At 39.8% G+C, this 15,176-nt stretch overlaps 1 protein-coding gene across 7 annotated transcripts in view; it reads left to right on the top strand.

Moving 5' to 3' along the window:
- mark2a (MAP/microtubule affinity-regulating kinase 2a) overlaps positions 1-15,176 on the top strand; it is a 53,681-nt gene that overhangs the window by 21,808 nt on the left and 16,697 nt on the right. For 4 of the 7 annotated variants that reach the window (XM_063012257.1, XM_063012253.1, XM_063012258.1 and 1 more), the window contains exons 2-14: positions 954-1,127; positions 6,875-6,928; positions 8,762-8,810; positions 9,375-9,440; positions 10,613-10,683; positions 11,424-11,480; positions 11,611-11,847; positions 11,934-12,053; positions 12,389-12,527; positions 12,830-12,942; positions 14,072-14,189; positions 14,284-14,429; positions 14,849-14,934. In XM_063012257.1, coding sequence (XP_062868327.1) covers positions 954-1,127; positions 6,875-6,928; positions 8,762-8,810; positions 9,375-9,440; positions 10,613-10,683; positions 11,424-11,480; positions 11,611-11,847; positions 11,934-12,053; positions 12,389-12,527; positions 12,830-12,942; positions 14,072-14,189; positions 14,284-14,429; positions 14,849-14,934 — 1,430 coding nt within the window. The remainder of the gene's footprint in view (positions 1-953; positions 1,128-6,874; positions 6,929-8,761; positions 8,811-9,374; positions 9,441-10,612; positions 10,684-11,423; positions 11,481-11,610; positions 11,848-11,933; positions 12,054-12,388; positions 12,528-12,829; positions 12,943-14,071; positions 14,190-14,283; positions 14,430-14,848; positions 14,935-15,176) is intronic. The other 3 variants (XM_063012254.1, XM_063012256.1, XM_063012255.1) reach the window with 3 other exon arrangements.

Genomic DNA, 15,176 nt, shown 5'->3' with positions numbered 1-15,176 from the left:
CGTTGAACACTGGTCAGGAACTGCTTTTGGACTGTGTGACTTGTGTCTCTGCTCCTATAGCAACTCCTAAGGTCTGGTGTTTAACCCAGATGTGCCCTGCAGGGAACCTTGTAAGGTTATAAACACCCTGTTCTGCAGTTCAATGGCTACAGCAGTCTTGATCTATCGGTTGAACAGAACCACGACTGTGCCAGCACACTCATCATATTACCGAACTTGGGAGGGCGGCACGGTGGCTAAGTGGGTAGCATTATCGCCTCACAGCAAGAAGGTCCTGGGTTCGATCCCGAGGTGGGGCGGTTCGGGTCCTTTCTGTGTGGAGTTTGTATGTTCTCCCCATGTCCATGTGGGTTTCCTTCAGGTGCTCCGGTTTCCTCCCACAGTCCAAAGACATGCAAGTGAGGTGTCCATGACTGTATTTGATATAACCTTGTGAACTGATTAATTTTGTGTAATGAGTAACTACCGTTTCTGTCATGAATGTAACCAAAGTGTAAAACATGACGTTAAAATCCTAACAAACAAACAAACCAAACTTGGGACATTGTAGCCTAGTGGTGAAGGTTCTGGACTAGTAATTAAAAGGTTTCAGGTTCAAGCCCCACCACTGCCAGGTTGCCACTGTTGGGCCCTCAATTGCTTAGACTGTATACTGTCACAGTACTGTAAGATGCTTTGGATAAAAGCATCTGCTAAATGCTTAAAATGTAAACTGTGATCAGATGGGGGTTGTGTGAGTGATAGCAGATTTACTATCAGGAATTGGAAATGACTAGCTTAGGGAATTAAAAAAAACGAATCTGGAAATTGTTATAAGCCTTTTTTTAAACTCCAGAATCCACTGATTTGTCCGCTGTGCAGTGTAAAAGAAAAGAAAAAAAAGTTTTTGCCTTTTTATTTTTCTTGAGCAAAAAGAAATCACATTCTTAATCCAGTTGTGTTTTGTTTTGCAGGCTAACTCCGACTCTAAGGTCGGCGGGCGGTCCAGCATGTCTCGCGGGGGCAACTCGCTGCCTGCTGCACCTGATGAGCAGCCGCACATTGGTAATTACCGGCTTCTGAAGACCATCGGAAAGGGGAATTTCGCCAAGGTCAAACTAGCTCGACATGTTCTCACTGGGAAAGAGGTAACAAGCAAATTTATTTGGGTGGCTCCTGATTTCTCATTTCTTTTCCAGCTTTCTCCATGCAAGCCTCAGAGCTCAGAAGCAATTTATGACTTAAACCCAAACGCATTGTATGGTAGCGATTTGAATTCTATAATTCTAATAACATTTATTTAGCTAGGTGTTCAAAGCATGTGATTTATTCAACATTTCTAAAACTGTTTTTAGACAATACGCAGTAGGGATGGGCGATATAGTATCGTTTATGATAATACCGGTATAGTTGTAAATACGATATGATTTTTGCCATATCGCGATATTGTTAGCAAACGTGCGTCACTCGCTCTCAAGCTCGTAACAGTGAAATAATGGCGACCAATGCAGAGAGTAGTACCTGAGTTAGCACTGAGGACGAACTAATCCCTAAAAGGGGAGCTACATCACTAGTGTGGAAGGTTTTCGGATACAGAAGGTCAGACTCCAAACAAACGACTGTAATTTGCAAAACGTGCAAAAATACTGTGACGACAAAAGGTGTCAACACATCAAATTTATTTCACCACCTAAAGCAAAAGCACCCGCGTGAGTGCGGGGAGTGTCGGTCACTGCGTGAGTCCGAGAATGATGTGAGGCCAAAAACTGTCTCAGTGAACGAACACGCCAAACCTAACAACGAAACGACTCTTTTCGGATGAATTATTCATTGAGATCGAATCAGAAAACTGTGCTCTTATCTATGTTAAAGATTCATTCGTTTTGCTCACTCTGTGGGCAAAACAACTCTGGTTCAAGAGATTCAGATGTATAAACCAATCAGAGCTTCTGAATTTAAATTTTGGGTGGAATCTCTCTCTTAATTGGTTGTTGTATAATGAATGGATTACCTGTTTCAGCTTTAAACCACGACAGCTGAGAGAATAAATGAAGTTAAATGATTTAAGACGTTTTTCATTAGTTAGGTGGATAAACACAGTTAAATATAGATTTTTATATTCTGGAAATATTCTGGAAATATACAATATGGCCTCCAAGGTAAGCTGCGGTTATGATTTTATACTGCTGTGTGGTTGATCTGGGTCACGGTGCTGCTGTTTACCGTGCAATTTCATTTTGCAATGATAGCAAAGCATTATAAAATACTAAAAGTTTTCGGGATTTTTTCGATGCTCATTTATTTGAAGTAAAACGGACGGCAGAAATGTGATTGTGAGATTCTGCTGGTTTGTTTAATATATATGTTGGCAATATGAATACAAATACAGCCTGTAAAAATACAAAATATAAACACTGTAATTAGTCAGAATTTATCAGAACTACAATGTTTTGTGTTTTTAAGACTTATAAACCATATAAGGTAAAATTCGGGCGGTGGCCTGCCATTGTACTTTACGTTTACATTATATCGTATATCACCACTTCTCAAAAGCATATCGAGATATGACTTTTTTAGCCATATCGCCCAGCCCTAATACGCAGGACACCGGATAGTGTTTACAATAAAAATGTGATTTGGAATTCAGTGAGTCTAATCATCGTCTCAGTCAGGATTGCTCCATGTCTTGTTCATCACTTGTGACGATAAAACTATCACAGTCTCAGGAATGTTGTGTTGTTTAAGTTTTTACTTGTGCTACATTTTGAAGAGTATGTTTAACATTTTAATTATTTTAGTAATAGAATTTTTAGAGTTTATTATTTGTATTGAAGATCCTGGGTAGTTCATTGTGTCCTCTCCTAAAGTACTGCAAAGTTTAAATGACAGAAATTAAGATGATAGTTCAGCCTTATAAATGCAGCAAACAAACAGCTCAGAGAGGGTCCTCACCTAAACAAAACAGCTCATTTCTTGAACAAACCACAAATCCTTTTTACATACACCAATCAGGCATAACATTATGACCACCGTCCTAATATTGTGTTGGTCCCCCTTTTGCTGCCAAAACAGCCCTGGCCTGTCAAGGCATGGAGTCTGACACTTTTCTATCAGCAATTTGAGCTACAGTAGCTCGTCTGTTGGATCAGACCACACGGGCCATCCTTCGCTCCCTACAATGAGCCTTGGCCGCCCATGACCCTGTCGCCGGTTTACCACTGTTAGATAGATACTGACCACTGCAGACCGGGAACCCCCACAAGAGCTGCAGTTTTGGAGACGCTCTGACCCAGTCGTCTATCCATCACAATTTGGCCCTTGTCAAACTCGCCCATTTTTCCTGCTTCTAACACATCAACTTTGCAGATGAAATGTTCACTTGCTGCCTAATATATCCCACCTACTAACAGGTGCCGTGATAAAGAGAGAATCAGTATCATTCACTTCACCTTTCAGTGGTCATAATGTTATGCCTAGTCAGTGTATTATCATATCATCTCCACCCCCGTCTCCCCACAGCCTGTGGAACTTGTCATAAAGTTAGCGATAACAAAGCCCATCCATTAAGAGGGATACGATTGGTTATTTAACTGTCATTTAAAGTTGGTCTCTCACTGATTTACTATTGCTCGGCCATGACGGTTCCCCCTATAATAAACAATCTCAACGTAACACTGTATAATTAGTTTTGTGTGACAATGCTTGTCATCATGATAAAAACTACTAACTGCTTTTAATTACAGCTTTAATTCAGCTTTAATATGATTAAACAACAGCCTTATTGTGCTATGCAGATGGTATTGAAAGATGACTGAGTAAATAATGTGCATTTTTTTAGACAAATCAAAGTATCCACTAGCTCAAAAATGTTTCAGTATAATTATAATCTTGAGCTGAAAATAAGAGATGTGACCATCTTTCTACTGTAAGGTAAATCTGCACATCCTCTCTAAGAAATTTGATTACTGACTGACTTGTGTTCTCTTTGAAGCCATTATTTAATTTGTCTGTGTATGATAACGCACTCTGTGTGTGTGACACTGGTTGGGCCCAGGGTCATGCAGCTGCTTCCAGGATGTTGTTGAAGGTGGTGATGGTCCACTCTTTTGTGTCATGTGGCCACTCACGCAGGTCCGCAGCCAAGGTTGTGAACAGAACTAAAACTGTCATGCTGTACCGGCTGGAAATTGCCGGATTGTCAGATAATCCAGTGTTTTATTTTACTATTGTCTCAACAACTAATATTACAAGGAATCTTCAAAAAGTTTCCGCACTTTTATATATTGGTTGGAAACAGTGAGGGGGGTAGGAGAAGTAATTGGTCGTTTCTGAGAGACTGAGAGATAGCTTATAGTCCAGATGTAGCGCCGTCTGATTTGCACCTTTTTGAACGCTCGAAGAAGCTTTAAAGGGAAGAAGATTTTCATGTGATGATGTGAAAGCAGCGGTGCATCAGTGGCTATGAGCTCAACCAAAAACATTGGTTGCCATTAGACAGTTGGTATGATGCTGGGAAAAATGCATCAGAAGGTGAATATGTTGAAGAGTGATGTAATTTGTAACTTTTTGAATAACCCACGTAATAATCTAGTGCAGATAGAAAGTTATTATTTGTCATACACTGACTAGGCATAATATTATGAGCACTGACAGGTGAATAACACTAATTATCTCTTCATCACGGCACCTGTTAGTGGGTGGAATATATTAAGCAGCAAGTGAACATTTTATTCTCAGTTATTGTGTTAGAAGCAGGAAAAATGGGCGAGCGTAAGGATTTGAGCGAGTTTGACAAGGGCCAAATTGTGATGGCTAGACGACTGGGTCAGAGCATCTCCAAAACTGCACCTCTTGTGGGGTGTTCCTGGTCTGCAGTGGTCAGTATCTATCAACAATGGTCCAAGGAAGGAACAGTGGTAAACCGGCGACAGGGTCATGGGCGGCCAAGGCTCATTGATGCACGTAGGGAGCGACGGCTGACCCGTATGGTCCGATCCAACAGACGAGCTACTGTAGCTGAAATTGCTGAAGAAGTTAATGCTGGTTCTGATAGAAAGGCGTCAGAATGCACAGTGCAGTTTGTCGCGTATGGGGCAGCAAAAGGGGGACCAATACAAAATTAGGAAGGTGGTCATAATGTTATGCCTGATTGGTGTATATAGTGTCCAGTACAAAAAATATCCTGACTATCCCGGCTTGTTTGGAAGCTGGGGTCAGAGCATAGGTTCATCCATTGTAGGGCATCCCTGGAGCCGAGAGGGTTAAGCGCCTTGCTTAAAGGCACAGCAGCTTAATGACAACCTAACAAGACAGCCCAAAGCTCTACCTACTAGGCTAGTCTAGTCCCAACTAGGTTTGAATAGTACAGGACTGCCATTTATTTTAAATATTTGTGAAAATATTGCAAACCTAGCGAATGATCTTCAGCTGCTCAAAACTCATTAACAACTAAAAAAGCAAAAAATTTAGAATCTGGCAGCTCATGATGTGCGACTGCGTGACTGTATGGCGTCTGACACTGATAACTCACCACATGACCACATACAAGGGTCATTACTGCTCTAGTGGGGAGAAGAAGAGAAACCTGTGTGCACTTAATGCTTGTGCTCCGCTCTGTAATCTCCTCGTGGCATGGAGAATTGTTTCCTGATGACGTTAGATTGGGATCTGTGCTGGGACCAGTCGAGGATGAAGTCAGCCGGCTGTGCAGTTGAAGGTCTGCTGCATGTTCTGTGCTGTTTTACTCTCACCAGTTTCCTTGTGTACAATTATTCCTCCTCAAGAGCTTCAAGAAGCATTTTATTATTTACAAACTCTGTTAATGTTCAGTAGGTTACTGGAAAAGCTGAGAGCTTCTTGTTACTGTGGTAGGTCATGGTTTAATACACGACTATTAATAAGAAGGTCACTGGTGTGAGCCCCACTACCATCAGGTTGTCATTGTTAGGCCCTTAATCCTAAATTGCTTGCATTGTTTTTGGTCATAGTTGTAGGTAGCTTTGGATAGAAGCATCTGCTAAACAGCGTGAATAGAATTTTCACCACGGCTTTGTCCTGGTGGGTCCAGTTGTCACTGTATGACTCCCTGGACAGGATCTTAATCCATCATGGGGCCTCAACCCTCCCTCCTGACAAAGCCAATCAGGTCTGTATGTAGATACTCAATTACCTGATAGCATCATTGGGGATTCGAACTCTGTATCCCAGCAGTGGTGGGCTAGTGCAGTTTACCTTTGTGCCACCTGGCAGCTCAGAGTCCCTCATTTACATTTTCACCACAGTCTCAGGTTAGGACTAGAATTTACTTCAATAAGTTTAGGGTTCATTCAGGTGCTTTTTTTTGGCAGATAATTCAGACTTGGTTAGCAAAGGTTTTGTCTTGGCTACCCTTTCATGAAGCCCATCTGTTGCCAAGTCTCTTTCTTTGTGTAGCCGTGAACACTGACCTTGGCAGTGGCTCAAAAAGTCTTTTTTTCCACCTTGGTTCGGTGGAGTCCTAGAGCCTTAGGCATGACAGTAATCTGTTCTAGAGCAATGCATTGTAGTATATTTTTCCTCAGCACTTTACAAAGTTATCACAAATTATGGAATACTGTTCCTGTAGAACATTTAAGTTGCTGTTTTTGTCGAAGTTTTACTTGGTTTACCATGTTTTTTTTCGTTATTTGATATATTGACAAATATTAAAGAACGAAGGCAATCAGAAAGTACATTTACTTCTTCAAACCACTGTAGGTACCTTTATATTACTAGAAGTTAGCCTGTGAAAAATGAAATGTATTTGGGTTCTTTTTTTTGTCATTTAGAACACTAGGCACCATGGTATGAAAGGTAAAAATGAAACATTTTTAATTTTTTCTAAACAATGACATTAACCTCCAGTCTTTATATTTAGGTGGCTGTCAAAATCATAGACAAGACTCAGCTCAACGCCACCAGTCTCCAAAAGGTGAGTTTATTTATAGTATCTTACAGTCTGTCTTGCCATTGTGATTTCTTTCACTGGAACGACTCGACCGTGTCTGCCATTACCATTTTAAACACCTCCTTGTCAGTGCTGGGAGGAAAGAGTGCTCAAACCAAAATATGTCAAGCCAACAGCATGATTTGAATGAGGACAGAAAAGGACAGTCACGGAGAGATGGAGGTAGAGAGTTCCAGAGATGAGGGGCAGCAAAACTGAAAGATCTGCCACCAACAGTTTTTAGTTTTACTCGAGGAGCAGCCAAGAAGCCAGAAACTGAGGATCTGAGAGACTGAGGTGGGCGGTACGGGATAATGAGATCCGTTATATATAGAGGGGTAAGGCCATGAAAAGCTTTGGATGTCATAAGGATTATTTTATATTTAATGTGAGAGGCAACTGGTAGCCAGTGTAGTTGCCTAAGAATGGAAGTGATATGAGCAGAATGAGTGAGGACCCTGGCAGCAGAATTTTGAATGTATTGTAGGCGATTGAGTAAGGTAGCTGGAAGACCAAAAAGGAAGAGAATTACTGTAGTCAAGACGAGAAAAGACGAGCATGGACCAGTGTTTTGGCGTCAGTTTGATCAAGGAATGTACGTAAACGCTATATTGTGAAGATGACACATTTACAATGAGCGCTTAGAGGGTTTGTGTTCCTAATAACGAGGGCAGAATATTAAAAAGCCAAAGTAACAGGGAAAAAAATATGTTTAGACACTTCCCTGAGGGATGCACATCGCAGAGATTTGCCATGTTGCTTCTCAGTTTTTACTGCTTGCCACTGCTCCTAAAGTTCAAACTTATTGAACTTTGACCTTCTGATGCTACTAATGACAATAATTGTTTATACGATATAGACAGAAAGTTCAATCATCTTGAAACACAGACATGGCAGTGAGAAACTGATTCTCACTGTTTCACAAAATCATGAACTGTTGTTTTTAACTTAACATTGTGGAAAAAAATTCAGCTGTGAAATGGGGACCAGGTTTGAATTTTAGATAGCAATCGCACGTGTACTAATCCTGGAATCACTTGTTGCTGCTTTGTAGCTCTTTAAGATTTAATGTGTCCTTTGATTAAAGTTTCATTAGCCCACTTCCTTTTTATCTTCTCACATCTGCAGATGACGACCGTTCCAGTGCGTTCTTGGTTTAAGCTTAAAGGCTGCAAATAAAGAATTTTACACAAAACTACATTTGAATAAACTGTCAATACTGTCAGTCAACACTTTATTGTTTTCAAGCTTGCTGCTCAGTGGCACAGCCAGCAGAAAGCAATTTGCCGTGTATAGTGTGAAAGGGTTAAACCCTGCAGTAAGTGATATGTGTTCAGCCCCGCGGTGAACGAAGTGCAAACGCTTATCATGTGAAAGCAGCCTCATGGTTCAGTTTTGGTTTCTCCTGGAGAATTGTCATTAGTGTCCCACAGTTACAAGGGCCACGCTGAAAGACTGATAGTAATTTCAAAATCCTATTTAAATTTTCAGTTTGAATAGCCTGATTTAAATTCCAGACCAAAGGCCTTAAAAGAAATGAACAAGCAAACCTTCCCCTTTTCTGTATCTCCTTCCTCACATAAGAACTGTCCAACTTCTCTCATTCACTGTGAAAATGACAGATTTTGCTTAAGGATGAGGAGGGGGCTAATTACACTAAATTAGGCTGAAGTACTTCCTGGGGTAACGGGTTGGGTTAGATTACTGGGTGAATTATTTGAAGTCCATCCACACACACACACAAACACAATATATGTGTGTACTGTATATATAGGCATATCTGCTTTATCAAATACAAACTTCTGTGTCTTTTTACAGTTATTTCGGGAAGTGAGAATCATGAAGCTGTTAAATCACCCAAATATTGGTGAGTATTAATTATAAAGCTGCTCTTTCAGATTTTAATTATTGGGTTTTATGTACCTTTATAAGTTTTACCCCTAAATGTCCATAGACACTGGAATTGTCATATTCAAGGATCATACAGAATATCATTTCTGGAAGATTTCACCCTTTTCAATTACACATGTAGTTTATAATTGCTGTTATTATTAAGTGAAATTTTCTAGTAGCAGCAGACAGCTTAGATGTAAAGCGATAAGTCTACACAGGCTATAGAACTACTCTGTGCTGGAGTGCATAGTGTGTAAAATGTTGGTAGTTAGTGCTGCATCTTAGGACTTGAGTTACAAACTGTTCAAATCTGAAGAGTGTGATCAGGCCTCATCACTTAACATGAACGCCCAACCTTACTGAAGCTGGTGTGGTAAAATAAAAGAAATCCCTTGCGTTCATGTTCCAATGTCTAGTGACAGGCCGGTTAATTAATGGTTAAAAACGTCTAGCAGCTACAGATACTGTAGCAGGTTTCATTCCTTTTTTTCAGTTATTGAAACAACAACTTTTTGTGGTTTTGTTCTTGTTCCTACAGTGAAGTTATTTGAAGTGATAGAGACGGAGAAGAACCTTTACCTGGTTATGGAGTACGCCAGCGGAGGTTTGGATTTTCTCTTGGTTCTTATTTTGTCTGTCCATCAGGCAGTGATTTACACTGACCATTTTCTAGATTTAGCCATACATAAACAGTGTTATTGCTACAAGTACGAAAGTGCATTTTCTGATAGTGAGGTGATAGCTTTGCAATTCATTTCAATTTTAGCCTATAAATTAATGTAATAATTACTTTAAGATGATTAACCCTATGTTAAAATTATAGTAAAAAGTTGTTTTCAATGCACTCGATCAATGAAACATTGCTGTTAATGATCTATAAGATAGCAGCTCTATAATTGTTTTTAGCTTAAAGAAGCAATTAATAATAACAATTCAAACACAAATTTGCCCGATTATTTATTTTTGTTCAGTTCTGTTACTAATTTGGGATTTTTAAGAATCAGCCAATACTGATACTTAAATTAACTTAAATTAACTCTTAACATGCTCCGTTTCCTTATACATTTTGATAATATCTGTCTAATAGTTGAAGAATTTGGCCAAAAAGCAAAAATGCTTTCTATACACATTAATCTTTATTAACAATCTAGAGTTTTCTCTAAATATTGCAGACTGAAGAATCCAGATGTGCAGAGTTTGTTGTATACTTCACTATGATAGGATTGTTTGGCACACGTCTTGTAAAGCCAGCTGTGATCAATAACAAAGTTACATCTAGAGAAAGTTATTGCAAAAGTTGGCTGTGAACAGCACAGCTGTCTTTGGGCTTTCTAATACTCGCCTCTGTAAAACCTCCTGAGGTTTAGTCTATAGCACTAACAATACAGATCCAACTTTATTAAACAATCTAAATCTTCCAAATAGATGTTTCAGAAATCGATCACATTAATACAACACTTATTTATAAAAAGCAAATGTGTAGAAATTGCTTATGTAAATAACTTAAGTGTACTTAGCTGCTTGTACAGTGTAGCTTGATTTGTTTCGTGTTGTATGATTCTTGTTTTCATTCTCACTTGTAGCTTAGCTAATAAAATCTAGTATAAAATATGCAGTGTTTTTTTTTATTTCTATGTTTACTGGGTTCATAACAAGCTATCAAAGCTTTGTCTCTCTCTCTCTCTCTCTCTCTCTCTCTGTGTTGCGCTTGAGGCACTCTCTCAAATGAGCTAATGCCAACCTCTGTCTGTTCTCTCTTCTTCTGTCTCGCTTTAGGTGAAGTGTTTGATTACCTTGTTGCTCATGGCAGAATGAAAGAAAAAGAAGCAAGAGCCAAATTCAGACAGGTGAGAAACTGTTAGCTTGGTTGGAACAGTTGAAAACCTGATATTGGGATATGTATTAGGTTATTTTTTAATCCTTAAACTGGTTTCTTATTCTGATCCATTTGTAGAATCCTTGCAGATGTTTTGTAAAGTATCTAAAGAACAGTCTTGGGGGGGGGGGGGGGGGGGGGGGGGGGTATTTGTTAGTGTTTACATTCAATTAATGTTTACATATGTGATCCATGTTGAATCTATGTTGCCTTTAAGTCCATAAAATTCCTTATTTGTCTGAAATTGCATTTTCCTAATTTACAGCTTATATTTTATATATATTAAATTGTCTTAATATATAATAAATTGTTGTTCAGAGGCAATGCAACCCTGACAACTTCCCTCCATTCGGCATGGCTTTTGGATGCTTGGACTGGTTGATACCATCAGTGAGATTTGACTTTGAGAGCTTGACAATCATAAGCACATTTTTAAGGATCTTTGCAAACCAGAAAAAAATGTAAATCACACAAGCCAAAACAGATTGAACTTAGCGTCTGAGAACTAAGAGTTTGCATCACTTTGCAGTGTTGGCTCAGCGAGTACTGGACTGGTAATCAGAGGGTTGCTAGTTGCAGCCTCACCACCAGCAAGTTGGACCGCTGAGCGAGGCCCTTAACACTCAATTGCTTAAACTGTATCACACCTGTAATTGCTTTGGATAAAAGTGTTTGTTAAGTGCATTAAATGTAAGTGTTTTTTGTGAGCAGATTGTTTCAGCAGTGCAGTATTGTCACCAGAAGTGCATCGTTCATAGAGACCTTAAGGTGAGTGTTAGCTCATATCATTTAATGTCTTGCTCTTTGACAACAGATAGTCATAATCATAAAATTATTATACACAAAATCATTTTAGCGGTTTTGATTTCAACGTGTATTTTTTTTTCTCTCTGTTTAGGCCGAAAACCTGCTTCTGGATGCAGATATGAACATTAAGATTGCTGATTTTGGCTTTAGTAACGAGTTTACTCTGGGTAATAAGCTGGACACTTTTTGTGGGAGCCCTCCATACGCCGCTCCAGAGCTTTTTCAGGGAAAAAAGTATGATGGGCCGGAAGTGGACGTGTGGAGTTTGGGGGTCATCTTGTACACACTGGTCAGTGGATCACTGCCTTTTGATGGGCAGAACCTAAAGGTAAGTAGGAAAAAGGGGAGAGATCAGTGAGGGAGTTCCACAGCTCTGAATGGCGTTTTAATTGGGCTTGGTACTTGTGATTGCAGGAGTTGCGTGAACGTGTTCTAAGAGGGAAGTACCGGATCCCTTTCTACATGTCTACAGACTGCGAGAACCTGTTAAAGAAATTTCTAATTCTTAACCCCACCAAAAGAGGCAGCCTTGAGGTTAGTAACAGTGTCTGTGATAAAGAGGTAAAAGCATTAATAAACGATAGACGGTCAAGTTTTGTACAGAGCACACTGTGTAACTCTGTCACTGGTCGTTATCATGTTGTTATCACAAGGAAGTGCACATTAAACGTTCATTTGCTAATGAGGGTTACACGGCTTGATTACACAGCATATGCTCACAATTTCCTTCTTTCAAAAACAAACACAACAACTGTATACAGTGCTGTGGAAAAAGTATTTTGGACCATAGTCTTTGTTCAGTTTCTGCATTTTCTTGCCAACATTAAATTCGGTCCGTCCCCCGTCCTTTTCTGTGTGCCTGTGTCCAGCAGCAGATCATGAAGGACCGGTGGATGAACGTAGGCTTTGAGGAGGAGGAGCTGACGCCCTACGTCGAGCCCCAGCCCGACTACAAGGACCCTAAGAGGACAGGTCAGCATCGCAGCACTGCAGGGATTTGGAAGAGAGGTGGAGTGGACGCCTGGTGCCAAGGGGTCTGGGGAATTTTGGGATGGCTGGGAGGGTGATGGAGAACAGAGGGGTGAAGCTATAAGGGTGGAGGGCAGATTTGAAGGCATTTTCTGTGACTTCAATAGACTGATGTCAATCCTGGTGTTTGTTTACCTGTTCAGTCTGCTGTTGCATCATCGGATCTGTCTTTTTGTTCATCTTTATGCTTTAAACTTTGTTACTGACCTATTGTGTGCCAGTTGGTGGTTGAATTTGTTGTCTTTTATTGTAACCAGTCTGCTTTTCTTCTTTCTTACTAGAAATTATGCTGCAGATGGGATACTCGTCAGATGAGATACAAGACTCCCTTGTTAATCAGAGGTATAATCAGGTCATGGCAACATACTTACTACTGGGCTTTAGGAATTCAGAGGTATGCAAAAAATCTTGTTTGTATTTGGTACACACACTTCACAAAGCATGAGGCAGATATTTATGTGCTATTTAAGTTTGTGACACAGTCATTACAGTGCCAATGATAATCTATGTGATAATCAATATCTTAATCCTTATGAATATAAAGCTGGCATATCCAGACTGTTGGCTTTCGGTTTGCACATTCAAAATCTGTCATGCAAGTGGCAGATTCATTTTTTTTTTTATTTTGGAGGATCTGTTTAGAGCTAAATAATAAGTATGTAACATGAACTGTTGCTGTACTTTAATTAAAATAATCAAATACACCATATAGAGCTAAAAGTATACAAACAGTTAACTAGGAGCTTTTTGGACATCTCATTCTAGGCATAATATGGAGTGAAGTGGTTTAATTTAGTGTTTTAGTCATCGATCACAGTGTATATTTTTATTGGTACACTATTTAGAAGCAGGAAAAATGGGCAGCTCTTGTGGGGTGTTCACGGTACGCAGTGGTCAGTATCTATCAGAAGTGGTCCGAGGAAGGAACAGTGGTAAACCGGCGACAGGGTCATGGGAGGCCAAGGCTCATTGATGCACGTGGGGAGCGAAGGTTTTATTAAATTGGTTGAAATTTGATCTTAAGCTTACTCTTATTTGTGGCAAATATAGGCAGCTAAAAAGTAATATATAAAAACCTATATTTATATTATTACATGCTTTAGGGTTTTATTTTTATGTATTTATTTTTTACCCACAACAGTTTTTTTTTTTTTTTGTTTGTTTTTTTTGGACCAAATTGCATTTTATTTACTCTACTTACTAGATAGGGCACATGTCTCCAATCTTATTATGTTGTATGAAAAAAGTCACACTGGTCCATTGTAAATAGGATTGGCAACTCTGAAATAGTGCATAACATATGAGCAATGTTGAACCTACTCAGTGCACTACATACTCACTACATCTGTGATTCAGCCAAGAAAAAGCACAATTAGGTTGGCAAGTACAAACATGGCATTATGATTTCTTTTTTCATTAGTATTTTACCTGAATTGTTTGATGGAACGACCTTGAATTGTTTAAAACGAATGCAAGTAGACAGTAATTCAGTCTCTATGTTAATGCTTACTTTTTTATCCTAGCTGGACGAACTCTTAATAAAGCCCCTGAACAGTATGGATCTCACAAACAATGGTCAATCACCTTCTCACAAGGTACAACGTGTCACTAGCCAGAAGCCTCGCAGATCCACAGACCAAAGTAAGTCCCACTTGGCTCATGAGTCCATTCCATTCGTGGCATGGTGTTTGTGGTATGTTTTGTTCTTAATGCATGTTTGTACCCCCTGCTCTAGGTTTATCTGCCTCGACCAAGCGTTCTCAGGGTGACAGTAAGCACACAGGTGAAGAGTTCAGCAGGAAAAGCTCAAGCAGCTCCGCTAAAGTTCCTCCAAGCCCACTGGCTACAGGGGATCGAAAGAAAACTTCAACCCCATCTACTGTGAGTTAAAATTGCATTATTGTAAACTACACAGGAGCTTGACGTGATACTGTATCTAGGTGGGATAAGGCACCTCGATGGATTTGATTGGATTGGTCCAGTCTGCAGCTGCTTCTTATCACCTGCCAGTGTTGGGTTCCCACACTAAGCCATATTGCATACGAAGAGCCACACTTAGCACTTGTTAGTGCACTTTCAGTGCATGTTCCAAGCACGGATAAAAATAAATTACACCCAGCATAAGAACTGTCCCCAGATCCTCTATGGCGACCCTGAAATGTGGGAGCTGCGTACAGTAAAAAAGATTCTTATTGTATAGGTCACAGTAGCATCAGTAGCACAACCAACTGCACTTGATTTGACCAGTACTTTATTAGTACATTGTTGCTAATATCTTATGTTGTTTCTCTGCTATACAGAACATCCTTTATACTGGTACGGGCCATGGTCGAACCTCCCCAGGACCAGAAAGATCCACTTTGGGTATACAGAACGGGAAGGACAGGTACACCAATACACTATTTTGGAATGCTCAAATACACACACATGCATCCACTGTTTTATACTAACCTGTTTAGCACTTTTTCTAATCCTGCAAATAAGGTGTTATTTTGCATTTGCACTGAACGTTAATGTCAAATTAAAGAACGCATGGTAGTGGCGGCATGGCTCCTCACAGTTGTTTGAGAAGACGCTGTAAAATGTTGGTCGACTGCTGAATGAGAGCACGTTCCACACGGCATGGGA

The sequence above is a fragment of the Trichomycterus rosablanca genome, chromosome 16 (assembly GCF_030014385.1).
Source record: "Trichomycterus rosablanca isolate fTriRos1 chromosome 16, fTriRos1.hap1, whole genome shotgun sequence".
In the NCBI taxonomy this organism is placed as follows: Eukaryota; Metazoa; Chordata; class Actinopteri; order Siluriformes; family Trichomycteridae; genus Trichomycterus; species Trichomycterus rosablanca.
Note: the sequence above shows the minus strand (reverse complement) of the source record. Positions and strands in the feature narration are given on the sequence as shown.